General features: G+C 39.5%; 1 protein-coding gene and 1 long non-coding RNA gene across 2 annotated transcripts in view; one reads left to right on the top strand and one right to left on the bottom strand.

Annotated features, from left to right (window-relative positions):
* The first annotated feature begins 6,253 nt into the window (after positions 1–6,253).
* LOC138162633 (uncharacterized) overlaps positions 6,254–14,717 on the top strand; it is a 58,517-nt gene continuing 50,053 nt past the window's right edge. Inside the window, exons 1-2 of the long non-coding RNA XR_011168679.1 lie at positions 6,254–6,759; positions 6,848–6,924. This is a non-coding gene — a long non-coding RNA (uncharacterized lncRNA). The remainder of the gene's footprint in view (positions 6,760–6,847; positions 6,925–14,717) is intronic.
* The window catches only part of CRNN (cornulin), a 6,638-nt gene continuing 5,589 nt past the window's right edge, over positions 13,669–14,717 (bottom strand). Inside the window, exon 4 of the mRNA XM_069089973.1 lies at positions 13,669–14,660. Coding sequence (XP_068946074.1) covers positions 14,032–14,660 — 629 coding nt within the window. The 3' untranslated portion in view covers positions 13,669–14,031. The remainder of the gene's footprint in view (positions 14,661–14,717) is intronic.

Here is a 14,717-nt window from a genome sequence, read left to right as displayed (position 1 = left end):
CCCCCCTTCCCCCCCCCCCCGACTTTCCAGTAGGGCATGATGGATCTCTATGACCCAGTGCCTATATATCTTATGTCCCAGCTACATGTAAAATAATAATAATAATAATAATAATAATAATAATAATAATAATAATAAATTTTAAACATTTGAATTTCAGATTCTTTCCCTACCTCCCTCGTCACCCACCCTTACTGGGAAGATAAGCAATTCAGTATAGTTTGTACATGTGTAGCTATGCAAAACATTTCCATAGTGGATATATTGTGAAAGGCTGACTATATTTCCCTCCATCCTATCTCACCCCCCACTAGTTCTATTCTCTACTTTAATCCTATCCCTTTTCAAAAGTGGGTGCTTCCAATTTCCCTCCCCCCAGCCTGCCCTCCCTTCCATCATTCCCCCTCTCATCCCCTTTCCCCCTACTCTTCCGTAGGGTGAGATACCCTATTTAGTGTGTATGTCATTCCCTCCTTAAGCCCAGTTCAATGAGAATAAGGTTGACTCATTCCCTTTTGCCTTCCTGTTTTTCCCCTCCATTGTAACAGTTTTCCCTTGCCTCTTCTGTATGAGATAATTTACCCAATTTTATCTCTCCCCATCTCCTCTCATTATATTCCTCTTATCTCTTAATTTCACCTTTTAAGTATCTTCCTTTCCTATTCAATTTGTCCTGTGCCCTCTGTCTATGTATACTGTACACATATATACACACATTCACATATGTATTCATATGCCCATATACCCTCCTATATAGACATATATATGTGTATATATATACATGCATGCATATATACATTTCTAATCCCTTCAACTAATTCTCATACTGAGAAAAGTTTCATCAGTTACAATTATCATTTTTCCATGTAGGCATGTAAGAAGTTCAACTTTGATAAGTTTCTTATGATTTCTTTTCCCTGTTTACCTTCTCATGCTTCTCTTGCTTCTTGTATCTGAATGTCAAATTTTCTATTCAACTCTGGTTTTTTCATCAAGAATGCTTGAAAGTTCTCTATTCCATTGAATGACCATATTTTCCCCTGAAACATGATACTCAGTTTTGCTGGGAAGGTGATTCTTGGTTTTAATCCCTGCTCCTTTGACTTCTGGAATATCATATTACAAGCCCTTTGATCCCTCAGTGTAGAAGCTGCCAGATCTTGTGTTATCCTGATTGTGTTTCCACAGTATTCAAATTGTTTCTTCCTGGCTGCTTGTAATATTTTATCCTTGATCTGGGAACTCTGGAACCTGGGTATAATATTCCTAGGAGTTTTCTTTTGGGGATCGTTTTGAGGAGGTGATAGGTGGATTCTTCCAACCTCTCTTTTGCCCTCTGATTCTAAAACATCAGGGCAATTTTCCTTGAGAATTTCTTGAAGGATAATTTCTAGGTTCTTTTTTTGATCATGGCTTTCAGGTAGTCCAATAATTTTAAAATTATCTCTCCTGGATCTATTTTCCAGGTCAGTGGTTTTTCCAATGAGATATTTCACATTGCCTTCTATTTTTTCATTTGTTTGTATCTGTTTAATAGTATCTTGATTTCTCATAAAGTCACTAGCTTCCATATGCTCCAATCTAATTCTGAAGGAATGATTTTCTTCAGTGAGCTTTTGAGATTCTTTTTTCATCTGGCAAATTCAGCTTTATAAGGCATTCTTCTCCTCATTGGCTTTTTGAGCCTCTTTTGTCATTTGAGTTAGTTATTTTCTTCAGTCAGGTTTTTGACTCTCTTTTCATGATTTTCTTGCATCATTCTCATTTCTCTTCCCAATTTTTCCTCCACTTCTCTTATTTGGTTTTCAAAATCCTTCTTAAGCTCCTCTATGGCCTGTAAGCAACTTATTCTTTTGATGGAAGCTTTTGGTGCAGGAGTTCTGACTTCATTGTCCTCCTCCTGTTCCATGTCCTGATCCTTTTTGTCTGCAAAAAAGGAATACAAAGTCGGATTTATGTGCTTCCCTTGCTTGCTCATGTTGCCAGTCAATTATTTGACTTTTGAGCTTTTTGCCACAGTAGAACTCTGCTACCAGAGAGCGGAGCTTTGTACCAATTGCTAGGGTTTTCTCAGATGCTGGAGCTATTAGTTGGCTGCCCTCTCTGAATCCTCCACATGCTCTGGCACACTGGTCACGCACCCCAGGACCTCCACCCCAGACAATGATACAGATCCAAGCAGGTTAAAGCAAGAGTGATTACCCCTCAGACTGTTTGCTTGGTCCCCCTACAATCTCCAGGCCTGGAGCTCTGAGGCAACCATATGGCAGTGGCTGGACATCCGTTGCCTCAGCTGATTCTTCCTCCAGGGTGCAAAGGACACACTGCACTACCGAACTTCCAGGTCCCCAAGTCTATACTGCACTGACTTTGTCCTTAGCATCTATGGGTTGATAATTCTGGAAACCACCACAGCTGTTGATGAACTGAAGTCCCTCCAGCTAGGGGCTGGTTGTGGCTGCCCTGAGGCTAAAATCTCTGGCTGGTTTGGGGATGGCCTGGGCTCCCAGAATGCGACTCTGGCCCCTTCCTGCCAGCTTGCTGGACTGTCTTTAGAGGGAGGTTAGCTTCCTGTGTCATTTTGTGGGTTCTGTAGCTCCAAAGTTTGTTTAGAGTCATTTTTTACATGAATTGGAGGAGGTGGGAGTGGGAGCTGAGTGGAAGTCCTGTTCCTACTCCGCCATCTTGACTCTGCCCACCTCCCCCAGACATGGTATTAAACAATTTACAATCATTATCACATTTTATTCTCCCAACAACCTTGTGAGGTATTGTTATTATCCCCATTTCATAGCTGAGGAAACTGAGGAAAAAAGAGATTAAGTGACTTGCCCAGTCACACAGCTAATAAAGTCTTCCTGACTCCAGATCTAGTGTTCTATCCATTGTGGTACTAGCTGCCCATAAAAAATAAATAGCTAAAATTTGTAGCTTTAAGATTTACAAAGTACTTTATATATGTTTTTGTATTTGATATTCATGACTACATTTGGAAATAGGTGTCATTATTATCACTATGAATGAAGTTAAATGTCTTGCCCACAGTCACACAGCTAATAAGTGGCTAAGGAAGGATTCGAACTCACAACTGTCTAAGTCCAGTATTCTATCCATTGCACCAACTAACTGACTTCTCATAGCATGAGCAAAGTAGACCCTTATAGAAATAAGGGCAAAGTGCACTGTAAAATGGTATGAAGGAAAAAAGATATACTTGAGGTGAACCTGAAACTAGTGGAATGCTTAAGATTACCATTCAATGAGCTCCCTGAACCCTAAAATTTTCAGATTGAAAAATTATGTATTTCAGGACTAAGGAACCTTAAAATTTTCTTGCTTCAAGATTCCTTCCTCAAAATTCTTGTGCATTATTCCCATCACTAGGTATTAAGTTTTCTTCGCATGATAATTTTTAACATTTGTTCTTGTAGAACTTATTCTCTCTAGCTATTACAGTAGTGTACATGAAACATGATGAAGGACTGAACTATGCCCATGGTTCTATATGTGATGGATAGGAGAAAATGGATGAGAGAGACACAGTAGAGGTAAAATTGATAGGAGTTTAGTAACGGACTGAATGTGGTGATAAAGAATGACTAGGAACATGGTGATGCCATCAATAGAAATTGATCTTGTTGGGGATTCCAAGAGACATAGATGAGAAAGAAGTCTATTCTAGGCATGGGACCAAGCAGAATGAAAGCATGGATATTGGAGATAGTGCATAGGCCAGTATGACTGTACCATAGAATGTGTGGAGACAAGTAATATTTAAGGAGACTGGAAAGGTAGAAAGGATTTTGATCATGAAGAACTTTAAAGCCAGATCAAATAATTTATTTTTAATACTAAAAATAATAGGGCAAGTGGGTGGAACACCAACCCTGGAGTCAGGAAGACCTGAGTTCACATCTGGCTTTAGATACTCACTATCTGTGTAACCCTAGGAAAGTCACTTAACTCTGTTTGCCTCAATTTCCTTATCTAAAAGATGAGCTGGAGAAGGAAATGGAAAACTACTTCAGTATCTTTGCCCAAAAACACCCAAATGGGATCATGAAGTGTCAGACAGGACTGAACAACAACAAAAGGTAATAAGAAACCACTAAAATTTATTGAGTGAAGCAGTGACATGATCAAATCTGTAATTTAGGAAAATCACTGATGACTGTCAATGGTAAAGACTTGAGGCAGAAAGATATAACAATAGTCTAGTTGAGAGATAAGGATGGCCTAAATTAGGGTGGTGGCTAGATTAGTGGAAATACATCAGATGTGGAGATAAATAAAACAAGATTAGGCAACTGATTGGATATGTAGGGTGAGAAAATGTCAAGGATGACAAGTTGCAAACTTGGGTGATTAGAAGGATGGTGGTGCCTTTGACAGAATAGGAACATGAAGAAGAGAGGTGGGTTGGGGGAGGAGGAATGGGAATATAATGACAGATGAATTCTACCTTTGACTTGTCAGGAGTTTGAGGTGTCTATGGGACATCCACTTTGAAGTGTCCCAGAGATAATTGGTGATGTCAGGTCAGAGCTCAAGAGAGAAGTGGGGCTAGATCTATGGGTCATAAACATAGTCATTTACATAGAGATGATAATTGAATACATGATGAGGTCATTAAATGAGAGAATGGAAAAAGAGAAGAGAAGAGGTTCCAGGACACCAGGACAAAGCCTTGAGTGTACCCCCACTTCCATTCCAGAGAGCCACCAGGTCAGCTGGAATGAGCCTCCTTAGCTCATTTCATTTAGCTTTAGATACCTTCTCAAATCACCCATATAGAGAAAAATATTACTTTTTACCAGAAAATATTTAGTTGGCATCTAGGATCAGAAGATCTGTATTCAAGGAGTATCTCACTCTCTCAGTCACATGCTGCAAGATATTTATGCTATGAATCTTTGTTTGATCATCCTGTGCTCCCTACTTCCTTGTAGGGTTGTTGTGGAAAACAAATATGATGGAGATATGCTTTAAAAATTGGAAAACCCTCTGTGAATTGTGTCAAAGACACTGCTTTCTTAAAAGTCCAGTCATGCCAGGCAACAATAGAACACTGGGCCAGAGGAGAAAAATTATGACCTTAATTTAGACTTAACTAGAGACAGTAAAGGATCACATAATCATTGATCATAACTTTGATGCTGAAAGGGTCCTTAGACCTATCTAGTCCAACCTCTTCTATGATAAAGCTCAAAGGGGTTACATGATTTGCCTAAAGACACAAAACTAGTAAGTGATTAAGGCAGGATTTGATCCATCATTCTCTCTGTCTCTCTCTCTCTCTCTCTGGTAGAGAAGTAGCCCTATACAGGACATACTTAAAAAGGTAGTCTGAGAGATGTGGGGGACTATTGTTCCCTTGGTCCTGACATGTGCTGTGATTTGTGATGTGTGAGCCATCACCTCCCTTTATGGACCTCAGTTTTCCCTTCTGTAGAATGGGGGACCAAGTTAACACTCTCTCATTTAACAACCATTTAGGACAGGCTGTGTTATCTCCTGGCACCCACCAAGACTCTCTGAATTTCAATTGAATTCTGTTTAATTTAATTCTACAAACACTGAACTGAGTTATTCAATTCAATTCATTTCTAACCTGGCTTTCTAGCCAAGATTGAATCATTTTCCTTGCTGTGGAGTCACTCAGATTGGGAGAAAGAATGGCGATGATGTTCATCCTCTATGATTTTTTGTAAGGGACTTACAAAGTTGGTTCTATAGTTTCTTAAGTTAGAGACAGGTTTTTCCAGGGCCTCTTCAGTAGAGATAAATGAAGAAAGAAGTAGCAGACTTGTGAGGGAATCTGACTCCTTAACAAATCTCTGATTTCCAACATGACTTCCTAGAGACTGCTAGAATGGACCTTCTTGGGTGAGATCAGAGTCTCATCAGTACAAAATTTCCACATATTCCTTCAATGAAAATATATTATACAACTCAGAAATAAGGTCAAACAACCTCTACAAGGGAAGTTGGAAAAATCCTTACTGGCTTAGGCCAAAAAGCTCAACCTAGATAACCAGGCTTTGGCACTCACTTCCCTACTCTTAGGAGAAGTGAAGAAGACACAGCATCCCTCTAAGACATACATGTAATCACCTTACTGCCTATGTTTAAACATTTTCTCTAACATGCTCCCACATGTTGTGAATCATTAGACCTTTCTCAGACTGTTGGGCTACGAGAACACCAAGTTCAGGCATGCCCCTGGTGTGCTGTCTCCAGTTCATTCAACAAGAAAGAGGGAATGAAAATGGGAGCTGGAGATGTAGAGATTGCAGGAAGAACAGTGAAATATTTAGACACTATTCCCCTGTAGTTTAACCCCATCTCTCAGCAGTTTGAAGCCAACCATAGCCAGTCTTCACAGAGAAGTCCCTATCCAGTTAGAAGCCCAGGATTCCCCTTACTTTTCTTCTTCTCCGTTGCATCTAAGAACTACAAGTGAAGACTTGGGTCACCCCTAAGGAAAGCCTCGCTTTCTCTAGGAGGTGTTATATGTAACTAGTCACTATGAAAACAGCAAGGAGCAATTGCTAGAGAGGGCTATTGACTAGTTCTTGCTTTCTCCTTCTTCCCCAAGAAGAGATCCAGGCAGATATTCCTTAGGTACATTAAATCTGGTGATCTCCAGGGGGCAGCAGTGAAGTATAGCAGAATTCCTAATGAGAAAAGGCTTAATGAAGCATTTTCCACTCTTCACTTTTCTATTGACAAGTCAGGACATCCAGGTGATGATTTCAGGTGAGCAACCCTAAACCCCTAGGGGTGGTGAGCATACCTGTGCATCATAAACTTCCTCCTTGTTCTTACCAAACTTCTCTCTCCTCAGCTTTTCCACTAAATAGAATGGAGTCTGCAAGTCTCAAAGAAACTTCTGAATGACAAAACCCAGCAAAGGACAAGGAGGTGAGAACACTCAGAGAGAGCCAACAAGTACCCAGGTCCCCTTCTTCCTCAGTCCTTCATGAGAGATGCTATAGAGATAAATCAAGAATTGGCAACTGATTAGATGAATGAGTGAGTTATTGGGGATAACAATGGAGAGATTGCAAACCTGAGTGACTAACAGGGTGGTGATCCCTAACTTCTTGCCTCACACTGTCATCATGTTTTGGTTTTCCTCAAAATAACAAAGTTTGTACAGTGCAGAAGAAAGAACTAGGAACCTGGATTCAGGATTTGTGGTTGAATCCTATTCTGGACACTTCCTACATTTGTATCCCATGGGAAAGTAATTTAACCAAATTCTCAGTAATAGAAGAGATTTCAGAATCTATCTAGTGCTATCTGTGTCTAACAAATAATCCCCTTTATATCACAACACTACTAATAGCTAGCATTTATATAGAGAGTTTGAAGGTTTACAAAGCACTTTACAAATATTATCTCATTTTATCTTCACAACACTTAATGCTTATTGATTTTACTTACAGATTTGCTAGGTGTTGAGTGATTTATCAACATGCTATTTTATGTGCCTGTTCACCTTTTTGTTCTATGCCTGAGACTGTAAGGTCCCAGAGGACAGGAACAGGTGTTGGAACACTTGCTATAGCACTCACCACAAACCCAGAGGGGTTCATCAAAGCTTTTGTTAATGATGAGAATGATGGTGCCCCATTATCAGCACACTACTCTATCCTGAAGTGATCTCTTCCTCTGAACAACTATCTCATAGGATATCTAATACTTCCCATATTGTCTCAGCTACTATCTTATCTAGATCTCTTTTAGGCATGTGGTTCAGTGGAACCAATGTGAATTTTGGATCCAGAGAAGCTGTGTTCAGATCTTGACTGCTTGTGTGACTTTGGACAAAGTCTTAAAATTTCTGGACTGTATCTTAACTTTCTGGGTCTTGGTTTCCTCAAATGTAAATGAGGAAGATTGAACTAGATGTCCTCAAAAGTGCCTTCCAGCTCCAAATCTGTGATTTTGTTGCAGGAAACCTTGTAATATTTCAGACCTTGATGCAATCAGCATACTGTTATCTGGAGATAGCAACACCTAAAGGGATCTCAATGTCCACAAGGAATCCTTCTTCCTTTGGACTTTGCACAAGATATCCTCCATAATGGTGGTGAATGACTTCGGTGGACATGTCTCCCTAATGTTGATGACATGTTTCCCTTAATGTCAGTAATGAGAGGATTGATGGACTGAGTTATCTCTTGTTCTCTTTGTCATAATAATATTCTATCATAATCATATACCATAACTTATTCAGCCATTCCTAAATTGATAGGCATATGCTTAGTTTCCAATTCTTTGCCACTACACAAAAAAGGCTGCTATAAATATTTTTGTACACATAGGTCCTTTCCTTTATCTTTGATCTCTTTAGGATATAGGCCCAGAAGGGGTTTTGCTGGGTCAAATGGTATGCACAGCCATGATCAAAGAAAGATCCTAGAAATCATCCTTTAAGAAATTCTCAAGGAAAATTGTCCTGATATTTTAGAACCAGAAGGCAAAATAGAAATTGAAAGAATTCACCGATTGCCTCTTTTTTTTTTGCTTTTTGGAGAGCAATTGGGGTTAAGTGACTTGCCCAAGGTCACATGGCTATTTTTTTGTGTTAAGTGTCTGAGGCTGGATCATAACCCAGGTCCTCCTGACTCCAGGGCCGGTGCTCTATTCACTGCGCCACCTAGCTACCCCCATTGATTGCCTCTTAGAAAAGATCCCCAAAAGGAAACTCCTAGCAATATTACAGCCAAATTCCAGAATTCCCAGGTCAAGGAGAATATATTACAAGCAGCCAGGAAGAAACAATTTGAGTATTGTGGAAACATAATCAGGATAACACAAGATCTAGCAGCTTCTACATTAAGGGATTGAAGGGCTTGGAATATGATATTCTGGAGGTCAAAGGAACTAGGATTAAAACCTACCCAGCAAAACTGAATATAATGCTTCAGGGAAAAATATGGTCATTCAATGAAATAGAGGACTTTCAAGCATTCTTGATGAAACAAACAGAGCTGAACAGAAAACTTGACTTTCAAATACAAAAATCAAGAGAAGCATCAGAAGGCAAACAGGAAAAAAGAATCATAAGGAACTTATTAAAGTTAAACTATTTACATTCCTACATGGAAAAATTATCATGACTCATAAAACTTTTATCATTATGAGGATAGTTGAAGGGAATATATATGTATATGTGTGTATACATATATATGTATGTATAGGGGGGGTGTATGTGTATATAAATATATATGTGAGTGTGTGCATATGTATGTTCATGTATACATAGACAGGGCACAGGATGAGTTGAATATGAAGGAACGATATCTAAAAAAATAAAATTAATAAGTGAGGGAGGAATATATTGGAAGGAGAAAGGGAGAGATACATTAGGGTAAATTATCTCATATAAAAGAGGCAAGATAAACCTATTACAATGGAGGGGAAGAGCAGGAAAATGAAAGGGAATTGGTCAACCTTACTCTCCTTATATTTGGCTTAAGGAGGGAATAACATACACACTCAAGTGGGTATCTTACCCTACAGGAAAATAGGGGGGAAGGGGATAAAAGGGAGGGCAGACGGGGGGAGAGGGTAGTTAGAAGCAAACACTTTTGAAAAGGGACAGGGTCAAAGGAGAAAATAGAATAAGTGGAGGTCAGGATAGGGTGGAGGGAATTATAGTTATTCTTTCACAATATAACTACTATGGAAATGTTTTGTATAACTACACATGTACAATCTATATTGTATTGCTTATCTTCCCAGTGGTGGGTGAGAAGGGAAGAAAGGAAAAAATCTAGAACTCAAAGTTTTAAAAACAAATGTTTAAAAAATTGCTCTTTACATGCAACTGGAAAATAAGATATACAGGCACTGATGTACAGAAATCCATCTTGCCCTGCTAGAAAGTTGAGGGGGGGTGGGTGGAGGAGGGGGGATATAAGAGAGAACAGAGTGGTGGAAGGTCTATTCAATAGGCTTGCTCTTTTGGGGTGATGGGTAGGGGAAAGATAGGGAGAAAAAATTTGTAACTCAAAATCTTGTGGAAATGAATGTTGAAAACTAAAAATAAATAAATAAATTGGGAAAAAATTTTAAATGTCCTCCAGTTTATTGTTTTCCTTCCAATTTTGACTGCATTGGTTTTGTTTGTGAAACCCTTTTTAATTTAACATAATCAAAATTATCCATTTTACTTTTCTATCTCTTATTTGGTCAAGAATTCTTCCCTCATCCATTGATCCAATAGGTAATACTTATGATGTCACTCTATGTTTAAATCATGACCTATTTTGAGTTTATATTGGTATATGGTCTGAGATGCTTGTCAGTGTCTAGTTTCTGCCAGGCTTCTTTCCTGTTTCCCCAATGCTTTCTGTCAAATAGTGAATTCTTACCCCAATAGCTGGGATCTTTGGGTTTATCAAGCACATTTTACTGTTTGTTTGCTCTGGTATATTATATACTTAATTTATTTCATTGAGCAACCACTCTATTTCTTTTCCAGTATGAAATTGTTGGTTTGTAATATTATTTCAGATCAGATACAACTAGTATCCTTCATAATTTTCTTTCATATTTCCATATCCTTCTTCCATATCATTCACATTTTCATATTGTTCCTTCATATTTTTTTCACTCATTTCCATTATATTCACTTTTTGTTCCTCCAAATGAATTTTGTTATTTTTTTCTAGCTCTTTAAAGTAATTATTTGGTAATTTTATAAGGCACTGAATAAGTGTAATGGGAATGTAAATTTTTAAGATCTTCCCTGCCCCTAGGCTAAAGTGAAGGAGCCTGGGGTGGGAGGCTTGTTTTTCAGTAGATACTTTTTGATTGGCCAGTGGGTCCAGAAGGTTGTTACATTCTCTGAGCCAGGAGAAGGCTATGTAAACCCTGATTTGAGGCTTTGTTTTGGGGCTCACTTTGAGAAGTGTTCTGTGATTTGATCAGATGAGACTCTGGGAAGCCGTTGTTGAGAGACCCGCCACCCCCCTCCCCCCAGCTTTGAAAAACCCAGATGTTGATTTGGTATGGATGTAATGGTTGGACAGTTTGGAAACCTGTCTACTTGATCTGTTTCTCTGTCTTGATAATTCTGTCTGTATACTCTGAAGTTCAGGGTGCTGACCTTTTCCCCCTGAACTAGGTAAACGATATATATTTGATTGATTAAAGTAAGCTTGTTAACCCATTTTGAGTTGCTTTCCTTTAGCAAAGCAGATCTAAGAACCTGTGTTGGCAGCCACGCTGGATACGCTGGGGTGCTTGCTGCTACAATAAGTAAATTAATTTAGGCAGTATTGTCACTTTTATTATATTGACTCAGTCTACCCATAAAAAATTACTATTTCTCCAATTATTTATCTGTGTCTTTATTTATGGGAAGAGTATGGTGTTCATATAGCTCCTGTGTGTTTCTTGGCAGGTAGACTCCCAAGTATTTCATACTGTCTGCAGTTATTTTAAATGGAATAGCTCTTTATCTCTTCCTGCTAGGTATTGTTGGTAGTTTATAAAAATGCTGATGATTTGTGTAGGGTTTTTTCTATATCCTGCAACTTTAACAAAGTTGCTAATTAATTGAATTAGTTCTTAGTTGATTCTCTAGAGTTCCTAACACTTTCAAATGATATCTAGAGTTATTCAAGTTACACAGACATAACAATCTGCAAAGGAAAAACTAAGTAGATGAATACAGCACATTTCCCAGATTATGATACACAGTGAGATGACCCATTGAGTTTATCTATCATTACATGTCTTGACTAGATACTACAGATTTATAATGAGCTGGCCCAGAATTGACAGGGAATTTGGGAAGTTGCACAGTATTTTTTAATATTCCCAAGTTCCCTGGTCAAAAAAAAAATCTTTTAAACACCAATATTCTCCTTTTCATATTGTATGGACACAAATCATGGCATGTTCCCTGTAATACTAAAAATTGCAGGTGACCCAAAGATAGATGCATGGTGAATGAAAGTTGATTGTGGCATGTTCTCAATTATGTCATATATACATGAAATGATTGAAAAGTTATCATAAAACAGATGTGTGATTAGAAAATAACTGAGGGAAAATAGCATAGCTCAAGTGTTATATTGACAATTAAAGAATATTAAAAGACTTAAAGAAATATCTCCAGTGCACTGGGCATATCACCTATGTAGTACCCACAAGAAGACAAGGTCAAAAATTACACATCTTGAGGGTGAGGATGCCTTATACCATTAGAGGGAGTAATTTCAACAGTGATACCATGGTTCCATTGAAGTATCACAATATTTAGGGGGACTATCTTGATAGAATAAAGCCATATGCTAAGACATGGACAAACTTACTGGGGCACATGCTTCGTCAAGAGTGACCAATGAATCTTTCTTTGAAGCAATGGGGGACATTGCTTTTTCTTTCTCTGGTCTCCTATTTGGTAGCTTCAGCAGGTTTCTCTATATTCATGTATATGTATCTATCCTACATATTAGTTTCTGTATCTCATTTTCTCTCTGTGTATTTATCTACAAGTAGCTTGTGAACATAGTAATATCTTGTTGTTTTTCAGTACTGTCTGACTCTTTGTGACCTCATTTGCTATTTTCTTGGCAAAGATACTTGAGAGGTTTGCCATTTCCTGCTCTGGCTCATTTGACAGATGAGGAAAGTGAGGCAAACAGGGGTAAATGACTTGTCCAGGGTCACAGAGTTAGCACGTGTCTGTGGCGGGATTTGAACTCAGGAAGATGAGTCTTTCTGACTCCAAGCCCAGTACATACATACATACACACACACACACACACACACACACACACACACACACACACACACACATATATATATATATATATATATATATATATATATCTCACATATATAGTTATATAGCCTTTCTCTAATTAGCTTCCATATTTTATAGTATATGTGTATATCCATATACAGGTTCACAGGGCTGGCTCTGTGACTGATAGAGATGCTTAGGTATCCTTTCTTTACTGTCAACATGAAATAATGTATTCCCTTTGTAGTGAGTGTGCCCCATTACTGCATTTCTTTAAACCTTAAAAGTCCCTTGTATGCTGAACTAATACTTTGTTGTTGTTCAGAAGTGATCCCATTTGCGGTTTTCTTGGCAACAATCCCAGAGTGGCTTGCCGTTTCCTTCTCCAGCTCATTTTACAGATGAGGAAACTGAGGCAAACAGGGTAACATGACTTGCCCAGGGTCACACAGGTATTATGTTCTGAAGCCAGATTTGAACTCATGAAGATGAGTCTTCCTGACGCCAGGCCTAACACTCTCCCCACTGCACCACCTAGTTGCCTACGAACTAATACAGTTCTCAGTATATGTTTGCTGTTCTATTAGGTTGATTATAATTAGGAAAGTGAGTAATGACAGAGGGCAGCCTAGGCTGGGATGGGGATGTGTTGTGGAGGATTCATCATCCATCCTAATAACCTAACCCTGAGGTACAAAATGTTTGTTGCCACCTCCCACCCCCATCCCCTACCACCTGGATCATTTCTAATCAATTGTTTAGATAATATCATTGGCTATTAGGACTCAGGTTTGGCTCTGCAAATAAGCAGAACCTTTTGACTAAGGTCGTTTAGCCTCAGTATTGCATGGAAAGAGTAAATGCAATAGACAATAAGAAGAGGCAAAGGCCAGTAATTCTTAAGAGGTTTTTTTTATTGATGCATTAGAAGGTAGAATCTGGTAGCATAGGATGGCAAAGTTCAAAGTGAGGACTTGAGCTTGAGGACAGGATGAAGGGAATCAAACAGAAGGGGTCACTGGACCATGTTTGGCCCAAGTGCTCCTGCTTCTTCTGACAAAGGATGGGGAGAAGACAGGAAAGGGCTTGGGGACACAAAGCAACTTGTAGAAAGGGTCTACTCAAGACCACACTGGAAAGCAGTTGGATTATAGACTGATACATAGGCTGATCTGACCAAGAAAGGTAGGACTGTCCAATGCCTCTCCAGTTGGGCTGTTCTCATTTCTGGGCATTGGGAATTCAAGAGCTCATGGTCATTACTTGTTACCTTTGAAGTAGGAGTAGAGGCCCTGGGCAGTGAGACCTCGCTTTCCTCCCTGAGTCTGGCCCACTCCTCCAAGCTGGGGGGGCTCCTGACCATGAGCTTTTGATCCCTTCGCCTGCAGGTTACTCTGGTCCTGGTGTTGAATCACTGTCTCCCTTGTCTGATGTCTTTGCCATTCCTCTCCTTCAATAGTGGGTTCCTGGTTGTGGCAGTCATCACTCTTCTGTAAGCCTCCTGTCACACTGCAACTTATCTGACTGCCACTACAGCCCTGTCTCACAGACAAAGAGCTCTCTGTCTGGGTGTTACCTTGGCTCCTTTCTTGGTTCCATCCCTGACTACCACCTCTCTGGCTCTGGGTCCATTCCCCTGTTTGAGTGTGAATCTGCCCGCCTGACACTGTTTCTCTTATTATCTGGCCCCTATCCTGTTCTTGGTTCTCTGTGCCTCTGTTCTGGCTATAGCCAGTTTCCCATTGTTGGGTGACAGTATTTCCTGCCTGACAGTTTGTGGTCTGAGTGATCCCTGTTTGAGACTGACCTCTGGTCACTCTCACACTTGTCTGATAGCTGCTACCTTGTTCCCCGATCTGAGTGGTACCAGTGTGAATCTGAGACTGGCCTCCAGTCATGGTCTCACCTGTCTGATGGCTCCTGCCTTGTTCCCTGATCTGAGTGG

Source organism: Petaurus breviceps, unplaced genomic scaffold, assembly GCF_028583685.1.
Source record: "Petaurus breviceps papuanus isolate PSGF00001 unplaced genomic scaffold, PetGlider_PUasm1.0 186, whole genome shotgun sequence".
NCBI lineage: Eukaryota > Metazoa > Chordata > Mammalia > Diprotodontia > Petauridae > Petaurus > Petaurus breviceps.
This window is presented reverse-complemented; position numbering and strand designations above follow the sequence as displayed.